Here is a 10,991-nt window from a genome sequence, read left to right as displayed (position 1 = left end):
GCACAACACAATGCCACAGATGTCGCAAGTTGAGGGTGTGTGTAATTGGCATGCTGACTGCAGGAATGTCCACTAGAGCTGTTGCCAGATAGAGAAATTAACATTAAACTACCATAAGCTGACAGCACTGTTTTAGAGAATTTGGCAGTATGTCCAACCGGCCTCAACTGCAGACCATGTGTAACCACGGCTAGCCCAGGACCTCCACATCTGGCTTCTTTACCTGCGGGATCATCTGAGACCAGCCACCTAACAGCTAATAAAACTGTGGGTTCGCACAACCAAAGAAAGTCTGGACAAACTGTCAGAAACTATCTCAAGAAAGCGCATCTGCGTGTTCATCCTCACCAGGGTCTTTATCTGACTGCAGTGCGAAATCGTAACTGACTTCAGTGGACAAATACTCACCCGTGATGGCCACTGGCCCACTGGAGAAGTGTGCTCTTCATGGATTAATTCCGATTTCAACTGTACCGGGCAGATAGTGTGTATTGCAACGTGTGGGCGAGCGGTTTGCTGATGTCAATGTTGTGAACAGAGTGCACCATGATTGCAGTGAGTTTATGGTATGGACAGGCATAAGCTACGGATAACAAACACAATTGCATTATCACAATGGCAATTTGAATGCACAGAGATACCTGTGATGAGATCCTGAGGATCAATGTCGTGCCATTCAACCACCGCCATCACGTTTCAGCATGATAATGCATGGCCCCATGTCGCAAGGATCTGTATACAATTCCTGGAAGCTGTAATGTTTAAGTGACCAACAGACGCATATCTGTTAACGTCATTTAATTATTTCCAATATGTTTTCATTAATTGAATTCACTTAGTCTATTTTATAAGAATTTGTAAGATTCTTGCTTGCATAAAATAGACGGAGACCAGTCTTATCAATAATAGATAACAGTATTTATTCTCGGAGCGCGCTACCATGTTACCACGAACAACAGTTTGTATACAAAATATGACGTCATTGGTGAATGAATCTCCTCCTCCCGACCAAGACAGAGCAACTATAAAAGTTTATTCTGACCCACTAGCACACACAGGACACGCAACATAACTGAATTAACTCTTGACCCCTCACCATTATCGATCACCACTTAGCTGACAGTTCTAGTTAACAGAAAACCTAGGAATGCACTCACTGCCTTATCTAAAACACCCCAGAGCTAAGTTTCATCGGTTCAACCATAGGTTAACGACCCTATCTGCTTACTTAACCCCTTGGTGCTTTCCTTGTGTTGCTGGACCATTTTCCATGCAGCTCCAGGTGACAGAGCCTACATAGTCCACCAGCATCCTGTCAAAAGGTTTGTCAAAAGCAGGAATAGGCTGAACACGTGCAACCGGCACAGTTTGGTTTACCCGTCCGTTGGCAAGCGTGACAAGATTTACAGTAAACAAACATCCTGTTTCAGACCAGAAGAAGTTACGCCAAATACGGTCATATGTCTTTTTGACGCCATACTACCGTCGTGAGGCAACCTCAGTGTAACATCACTGAGATGCACTGGGCCAATCGTCTTGCCAAGAAATGGCGTGTCAAAGTAGTCAACACAAACTTAATCAAACGCCTCCGGACATACAGTATCTCAACAAAAAGAGTGGCTAGCTGTGCCACTAGAGATTCTGGGCTCGAGTCCAGGCTCTGTCGCAGCCGGGAGACCTTTATGTAGAATCTCAAGCAGGGTTTCCCACAAATGCAGCCAAATCAGAGTTCATCTTTAAGAAAAAATCACTACTTCAGAGTAATTTCAGCATCTACAGAAAAAAATCTGGGGCACAAGATCCCGGACAAGACCTCAATTTGTTTTTACACTCCCCAATAACAAACTCCAAATCATCTATCAACAGAAAAAAGGTAACTAGCAAATGAGTCCCTAACAACCAAAACAAAACAGGTGGGGTTTTAAAATGGGTTGTCAAAAGCATCCATGGGGGTGCTGGCCAAACAAACTTGATTTACTAACACCCACTAGATGAACCTGATATCAGACAAACTAAAGGAAAAGAAAACACCTACCAACTTTTTAGGGCATAAAAACAAAAATTAAAACACTTTCTTTAACAACTTAATTAGGACATGCTAAATAGCCATGTAGCTCTTCCAACATCTCTCACACCCCTTATTCCTTTGACACTGCAGGTCTTAAATATCCATATGCCAGCACAGGTGAAACTAATGAGGAGACAGGTGCAACACATCCTAACCAACGAGGATGATTCCTCGCGACAGGTGCTTCTACACCTGCATTGCTTGCTGTTTGGGGTTTTAGGCTGGGTTTCTGTACAGCACTTTGAGATATCAGCTGATGTACGAAGGGCTATATAAATAAATTTGATTTGATTTGATTCCAATCAGTGCACGGCCATACTACTCATAGAGAGATATAGAGGACTCATCTTTGTATCTGTGCCATTATAGCGTCTTTGACAGCATGGGCAGCATCTCCATTTTAAAAGTAGTCCATTTTCTTCTTCACGATTGGCTGATCCCTCCTGGACACGATGCCAACAGGGTCACCAGGAGGGATCAGCCAATGCAGGTGGAAGTCCCACCCAATTGATTACATTAAAATGGGTAAAACCCCCAATGGCACTAGAGGCTTCTATCATTCTCTATGGCTCAACTCAATTTCTCCTTTCACTCCCTCATGGCAGATCCTCTCTCTCTCCTCTCTCTCTCTCCATCTCTCCTCTTCTGTCTACAGCTGGAGCCTTTGATTACTTACACTTGAAATGATAATGACATCATAAAAGAGCCCAGCTGCTCCATTTTGCACCGAGACATCACACACAGCCCGATGTGTGTTAAAAACAGAAGAACGAAAGGGATTCTAACATCTCCTAAACATGTACATGTGGAGTGGCTGTGGAGCATGTAAAGTTGAATGCATGAGTTGAATCAGCTGTGGGGTTGTTACCACTAATGAAAGATGATCCATTCTCAGTGTTGGATACTGAGCCTATCAGTCAGAAACAGACTGGCCATAGGGCAGTTTGAGCAAATGCCAAAAAGACTGGTCCATCCCAGGCCGGGATGGACCTGGGATGGACCATTGATCTTGTAGACAATGCAGCTTGTAGTGGCACCACAGCAGGTGTCGGCTCAATTGGAAATTACCTTTAAATGTCTGGCGCACTTTAAAGCGTTTTCAGATTGAAGCCAGGCCTTAAACCAAGCCGGCCTTTCTAAAAATATTAATCTGATATTTGAAAATGAAGGAGCATCGTGTGGATTAGGCATCCACAACACCAAAATCTGTTAATATTCATATCAGATTAGGATCATGTCTTTATCCATCTGAACTGAATTAAATAACAGAACAGATTCCTCTGACTTTGCGCGCTAATAGCTTTTCAATCGGTGACGTCACTCGCTTTGAGACCTTGAAGTAGTTGTTTCACAGAGCTGCGGCTTTTGTGAAGCGACAGGTAACGATGCTTCGTGGGAGGCAATTCATGTGTGCAGAGGGTCTCTGGTTCGAGCCCAGGGAGGAGTGAGGAGAGGGACGGAAGCAACACTGATACATGTGCACTTGATGAAAATAAGTACAATATCAATCTGGAAACACATTGCACTTATAGCCAATAATAACCCACTGCTTTGATAATGTGGTTTTCACTCTTGGTCTCAGAGCTTTTTCCGTGGCATGGGGTAACCCAATGGGAACAGACGTCAGTTTGAAATCTAGTTTTCATTTATATTTGATTGAGTTGTCAACTAACATGAATCTAAGGGAATCAACAAAAATCTGAACCATATCATTCGATTTAGGTTGTTTAGTGGAAGAAAGGCAACTATTTAAAATTCATGTCATCTGGTGGAAAATCATAGTATATTTTTGTTTAAATGATGTGGAAACAGCTTTCAAATCAAATCACATTTTATTGGTCACATACACATGGTTAGCAGATGTTAATGCGACTGTAGTGAAATGCTTGTGCTTCTAGTTCCAACAGCACAGTAATATCTAACAATTCCACAACAACTACCTAACACACAAATCTAAGTCAAGGAATGGAATAAGAATATGTACTTATAAGATGCAATAGATGGTATAGAATACAGTATATACACTACCTTTCCAAAATGTGGGGTCACTTAGAAATGTCCTTGTTTTTGAAAAAAAAAGCACATTTTTTGTCAATTAAAATAACATCAAATTGATCAAATGTATACAGTGTAGGCATGGTTAATGTTGCAAATGACTATTGTAGCTGAAAACGGCAGATTTTTTATGGAATATCTACATAGGCGTACAGAGGTCCATTATCAGAAACCATCACTCCTGTGTTCCAATGGCACGTTGTGTCAGCTAATCCAAGTTGATCATTTTAAAAGGATAATTGATCATTAGAAAACTATTTTGCAATTATGTTAACGCAGCTGAAAACTGTTGTTCTGATTAAAGAAGCAATAAAATTGTCCTTCTTTAGACTAGTTGAGTATCTGCAGCATCGGCATTTGTGGGTTGGATTACAGACTTAAAATGTCCAGAGACAAAGAACTTTCTTCTGAAACTCATCAGTCTATTCTTGTTCTGAAAAACTAAGGCTATTCCATGCAAGAAATTGCCAAGAAACTATTTCTCGCATAGAATAGCCTTCAAGAATAGACTGGCGAGTTTCAGAAGAAAGTCCTTTGTTTCTGGCCATTTTGAGCCTGTAATCAAACCCACAAATGCTGATGCTCCAGATACTCAACTAACATAATTGCAAAATAGTTTTTCTAATGATCAATTAGCATTTTAAAATTATAAACTTGAATTAGCTAACACAACGTGTCATTGGAACACAGGAGTGATGGTTGATGGCTGCCTCTGTACACCTATGTAGATATTCCATTAAAAATCTGCCATTTCCAGCTACAATAGTCATTTACAACATTAACAATGTCTACACTGTATTTCTGATCAATTTGATGCTATTTTAATGGGCAAAAAATGTGCTTTTCTTTCAAACACAAGGACATTTCTAAGTGACCACCAACTTTTCAACGATAGCGTACATATGAGATGAGTAAAGCAAGATATGTAAACATTATTAAAGTGGCATTATTTAAAGTGATTAGCAATACATTTATTAACCTAGCCAATGATTTTGAGTCTCTGTGTAGGCGGCAGCCTCTCTGTGCCCTTGATGGCTGTTTAACAGTCTGATGGCCTTGAGATAGAAGCTGTTTTTCAGTTTCTCGGTCCAAGCTTTGATGCACCTGCACTGACTTCGCCTTCTGGATGGTAACGGGGTGAGCAGGCAGTGCCTTGGGTGGTTGTTGTTCTTGATGATCTTTTTGGCCTTCCTGTGACATCCGGTGGTGTAGGTGTCCTGGAGGGCAGGACAACAGAGTCAACCAGTCTGTTCCCAGTGCAGAACTCACCCTTGTCACCAACATGATGAGAGAAAATGAGTATGATTGGTGTTATAGGCTCTTATTATGGCTCTCCACAAAATGTAAAAGTAATGTATGTGATGTACAAAGTTTGAAAACTCTGCAATCGGATGGTAAAGAGATGTGATTCGGCAATGATTGATGCTGTTCAATGTGAAATGTTCTTTTTCATATGTGTTTTCAGCGAAGGAACTTAAATGAATTGAAGGGCGTCATCTATACAGGATATTTGTATAGAAGAGAATCTTCTGATCATTCAAGAACATCTTTCGATGAAGAGATCATTTCTATGAAGAGACACACGAGTTCCCAACTTGACACATCACACATGACAGTCTGTCGCAGAGCAGCGACCCTTGAGCGGTTTTGGGGTTATGTACCTTGATCAAGGGCACAATGGCAGTAGGTGTCACCTGGAATGCTGATGCTCACTCCCACCAGATTTCTCTCGACAGCCCTGTATTAGAACCTGCAACCCTCTAGGGGTAATGGCCCCTCTCTCTAGAAATGGAAACCACTTATGGTTAGGAAAGATCCAGCACAGTGTCTTCAGTCAGTGGTAAACTTAGCGTAGACAATATGTTAGAATTGCAGAAGACTTTATTTCAGTATCTGAACAAGTTAACAAATATGCAAAGCAACAAAACAAATGCATATTTTTGGGCAATCAGACTACTGTGGAATTAAGTAGAAAATACATTATTTGGTAAAGCAAGCCTCTAATGAATGAATTATGCTGTAAAATAATACAATAATGTGCTGCCGTGTCTATACGCTGTTGTATTAACTTTATGGATCACAAAGTGGAGTCTGATGGGGGTTAATTTAACATTGTCATGCAAATTGAGACAGGGAGGAATGCTTTGATTGCCTAGTCTCGCACAGATAAATAACCCAAATTCATTACAACACCATTATTACTACAGGAATTTGCATTTGTCAGCTCGGCAGAGATGTGGTCTTAGTAGGCTAATAATGCAAGTTATTTCAGGTCAATATAGGCTCTGTAGAAGTTCTAGTACACAAAATAAAGTAGAAATACATGTATGTCTATTACTCTTGGACATTCAAAATCATCTCTTACATAAATCAACTCTATTTATTTTTTAACAAGACTGGATTCAGAAAACAACACTGAAGGTTACCAGTCAGTGGCAGGGAACCATGGTGACTGGTCTATGAAATAACTGAAAGGTGGCATGTATACAATGAGTGTATAAAACATTATGAACACCTGTTTTTCCATGACATAGACTGACCAGGGTGCCAGGTGCACCGGTTTGTGTCAAGACCTGCAACACTGCTGGGTGGAAAATACTCAACAGTTTCCCGTATGAATCAAGTGCATGCGTATGTTTACATATTGGTTGGTTGAATTTACATATCAATAAGGTGTTATGCCATTGGTCATGCTTGCAGATAGGAGATTGTGAACGTCAATTCTTCCCAGTCTGATATTGCTATACAAGCAGTAGGTCACGTTCTGAAATACTCTATCCTATTTTCATATTTACAATGTGTCTGGGTTCACTATGTACATTTCTAGATAGATAGATAGATAGACTGAGTAAACCAAACATTAGGAACACCTTCCTAATATTGAGTTGCACCCACCCTTTTGCCCTCAGAACAGCCTCAATTATTCATGGTATGGACTCTACAAGGTGTTGAAAGCGTTCCACAGGGATGCTGGCCCATGTTGACTCCAATACTTCCCACAGTTGTGTCAAGTTGACTGTATGTTTTGTTTATTCCATGTGTAACTCTGTGTTGTTGTATGTGTCGAATTGCTACGCTTTATCTTGGCCAGGTCGCAGTTTCAAATGAGAACTCTTTCTCAACTAGCCTACCTGGTTAAATAAAGGTGTTCTCAACTAGCCTACCTGGTTAAATAAAGGTGTTCTCAACTAGCCTACCTGGTTAAATAAAGGTGTTCTCAACTAGCCTACCTGGTTAAATAAAGGTGAAATAAAAAATAAAATAAAAAAGTTGTCTGGATGTACTTTGGATTGTGGACCATTCTTGATACACACGAGAAACTATTGAGCATGAAAAACCAGCAGCGTTGCAGTTCTTGACGCCTGGCACCTACTACCATACCCCGTTCAAAGGCACCTACTACCATACCCCGTTCAAAGGCACCTACTACCATACCCCGTTCAAAGACACCTACTACCATACCCCGTTCAAAGGCACCTACTACCATACCCCGTTCAAAGACACCTACTACCATACCCCGTTCAAAGACACCTACTACCATACCCCGTTCAAAGGCACCTACTACCATACCCCGTTCAAAGACACCTACTACCATACCCCGTTCAAAGACACCTACTACCATACCCCGTTCAAAGACACCTACTACCATACCCCGTTCAAAGACACCTTCTACCATACCCCGTTCAAAGACACCTACTACCATACCCCGTTCAAAGGCACCTACTCCCATACCCCGTTCAAAGGAACCTACTCCCATACCACGTTCAAAGGCACCTACTCCCATACCCCGTTCAAAGACACCTACTACCATACCCCGTTCAAAGACACCTACTCCCATACCCCGTTCAAAGACACCTACTACCATACCCCGTTCAAAGACACCTACTACCATACCCCGTTCAAAGGCACCTACTCCCATACCCCGTTCAAAGACACCTACTCCCATACCCCGTTCAAAGACACCTACTACCATACCCCGTTCAAAGACACCTACTACCATACCCCGTTCAAAGGCACCTACTACCATACCCCGTTCAAAGACACCTACTACCATACCCCGTTCAAAGGAACCTACTACCATACCCCGTTCAAAGACACCTACTACCATACCCCGTTCAAAGACACCTACTACCATACCCCGTTCAAAGGAACCTACTACCATACCCCGTTCAAAGGAACCTACTACCATACCCCGTTCAAAGGAACCTACTACCATACCCCGTTCAAAGACACCTACTACCATACCCCGTTCAAAGGCACCTACTACCATACCCCGTTCAAAGACACCTACTACCATACCCCGTTCAAAGGCACCTACTACCATACCCCGTTCAAAGGAACCTACTACCATACCCCGTTCAAAGACACCTACTACCATACCCCGTTCAAAGACACCTACTACCATACCCCGTTCAAAGACACCTACTACCATACCCCGTTCAAAGGAACCTACTACCATACCCCGTTCAAAGACACCTACTACCATACCCCGTTCAAAGACACCTACTACCATACCCCGTTCAAAGACACCTACTACCATACCCCGTTCAAAGGCACTTACATCCTTTGTCTTGCCCGTTCACCCTCTGAATGGCACACATACACAATCCTGGTCTCAAGGCTTAGAAATCCTCCTTTAATCCGTCTTCTCCCCTTCATCTACACTGATTGAAGTGGATTTAACAAGTGACATCAATAAGGGGTCATAGCTTTCACCTGGATTCACCTGGTCAGTGTGTCTATGTCATGGAAAGAGCAGGTGTCCTTAATGTTTTGTATAATTTGTATATATATATGTGTGTGTGTGTGTGTGTGTGTGTGTGTGTGTGTGTGTGTGTGTGTGTGTGTGTGTGTTACCTGTTAGATATTGAGGGCTTCCTGGGGTGTGGTTTTGTATGTTATTGCTGTAAGAGCAAGTTAGCTAGCATTCCCTATTTGTAATGGTCGCATTAGCTCCCTGCTAATTCACAGTTATTTCCATGCTAAAAGACAAATCACTAATCTACAGCAATCAACATATGGTTGTCCGGCACATCTAATGTGCTCCTTTGTGTCTATCTTCAGAATAAACACCAATCTGGGATCGCTGGCTGGACAGTCCTTTTTTTACAAAACACAACTCAAGAGATTTATCAAGTATGACCCGTCTTCTTGTCTTCATGGGACATCTGTTACATGTGCGTGTGTGTAAAATGTCATTAAATTCATTCATTCAATAGCCATCTCCACAAGGAAAATTAACATATGATAACATCCGGAATTCTAGGTTAGTGTGTATTGACCTATAGTCTGTGGCTATTTCCCATTAAATATGTAAAGAGATTTTAAATAATGACATTGAATAATATATGCTGGAGACAATGTCAAAGATCAAATATGCAGGCCCTATTCTCTTTGTGGAAATTATGAGATGTCTATTTACACGAGTAAACACAAAACAGTAATTTTCTGTTGGCAGTGGGTGGGCTCAGGTGGTGACCATATTAACATTTTAGTCCCGACAGAACACATACTCGTTATAACTCGTCCAGATTTTATCCTCGTTTGGGTCATTGCTGGTGTAGGCGCATGTGCCCGTGGAGCTACAAGCCACCAAGTGAAAGCCAACCTCGGTCAGCTTGTCAAACGCCTGCTCAAGGAAATTGAATTTCAGGTAGTAACGGGACGTATACTTCTCCGGTGGCCGGTCGGGGTCCCTGCTCTCATTCAAAGTGTCCCCGAACACTTCTTTGGCAAGGGAAGTTTTCCCGCACACCGTGATGCGCGCCACTCTCCTGAACTTGGCATCGGTTTGGATATCTCTCCCTATATTGTACGATCCCCGGTATCCAATTGTGATGTAGCCCGACTTTCTGGACTCCAGAGACTGGGAGCGAGCGCTGCTCATTGCAGTCATCATGCGCAAAGTTTCCATGCCAACGCCTGAGGACCCGGTGCCGCACTGAAGCGCACCCTCCTCGGTGTCGCTCTGGCAAATCTCCTCGTTGATGGAGTTCTCTTTGCTCATGCTGGGGCTCAGGCGCTTGGACAGGTCCCGCAGCTGGAAAAACTCAGCCTCCCTCTGCAGCCGGCTTTTCTCGGGGAAATAATCAGGCAGCACCAGGTTGAGGTCCCGCAGGTAGTCTAAAATATAACGGAACAAGAAACCGTCCCTGTCCAAGAAGTAGCGCCCTTTGCCGTCTCGCGCCAGGTCCTTTGGAGCCTTCTTGCTGAACATGGTCCAGAGGAGCGAGTCTGGAACGGCGACCAAAGTTATGTGCCGTGTCACATACACCTGTCCCCCGACATTCAGTTCAATTATCTCAGAGAATGGGGACCCAGACTCGGCTCGATTTGAGCTCCCCCACTCGGTGTCCGTCATTGCCATCTTTACGCGCAGTTCTGTGTACGGTCACCGACTGGAATCCCTATAATAATGAGACAGAAAGTCTAGCGGCTTGTTTATGTAATGCTGTGCTTGCGGGGGGAGGAGAGAGTAGACAGCTGATTTGAATGATGACTGTTAACTCTTTAGACCTACAGTAGGCCTAGTCTATGACTGCATTCTATGACAATGGTGAGACTAGGGGAGACAGGACCCAATGGGCACAGATGTCAGTTTAAAGTTTAGTTTTGATTTAAATTTGATTTAATCTAACATGAATTCAATGTCAAATCAACAACAAATGTCACCATGTCATTGGATTTAGGTTAAACGTTGGTGGAAAACAAGACAAAATACCTGTATGTTGATGACTTTTTGCAAATCCAATTAGTTTTACACGTTGATTCAACATCCTCTTATTGATTTTGGGGGTTGAAATGACTTGGAAACAAAGTGATTCAACCAGTTTTTGCTCAGTGGGGATATTGTACCATCGTGTTCTCT

The 10,991-nt window shown here is 42.5% G+C and overlaps 1 protein-coding gene across 1 annotated transcript; it reads right to left on the bottom strand.

Moving 5' to 3' along the window:
- Positions 1 to 5,987: 5,987 nt before the first annotated feature.
- On the bottom strand, positions 5,988 to 10,518 carry kctd12.1 (potassium channel tetramerization domain containing 12, tandem duplicate 1). Its single transcript, XM_021578611.3, has one exon. The coding sequence runs from the start codon at positions 10,488 to 10,490 to the stop codon at positions 9,615 to 9,617; it is 876 nt and encodes a 291-aa protein (XP_021434286.3). The 5' UTR covers positions 10,491 to 10,518; the 3' UTR covers positions 5,988 to 9,614.
- Between the last annotated feature and the right edge of the window lie 473 nt (positions 10,519 to 10,991).

This window comes from Oncorhynchus mykiss, chromosome 22, assembly GCF_057628025.1.
Source record: "Oncorhynchus mykiss isolate SJ-2025 chromosome 22, ASM5762802v1, whole genome shotgun sequence".
Lineage (NCBI taxonomy): Eukaryota > Metazoa > Chordata > Actinopteri > Salmoniformes > Salmonidae > Oncorhynchus > Oncorhynchus mykiss.
This window is presented reverse-complemented; position numbering and strand designations above follow the sequence as displayed.

What these genes read in the sequence shown, in the direction of transcription:
- kctd12.1 (XM_021578611.3), bottom strand. Translation starts at nt 10,490, where the DNA reads ATGGCAATGACGGACACCGAGTGGGGGAGCTCAAATCGAGCCGAGTCT.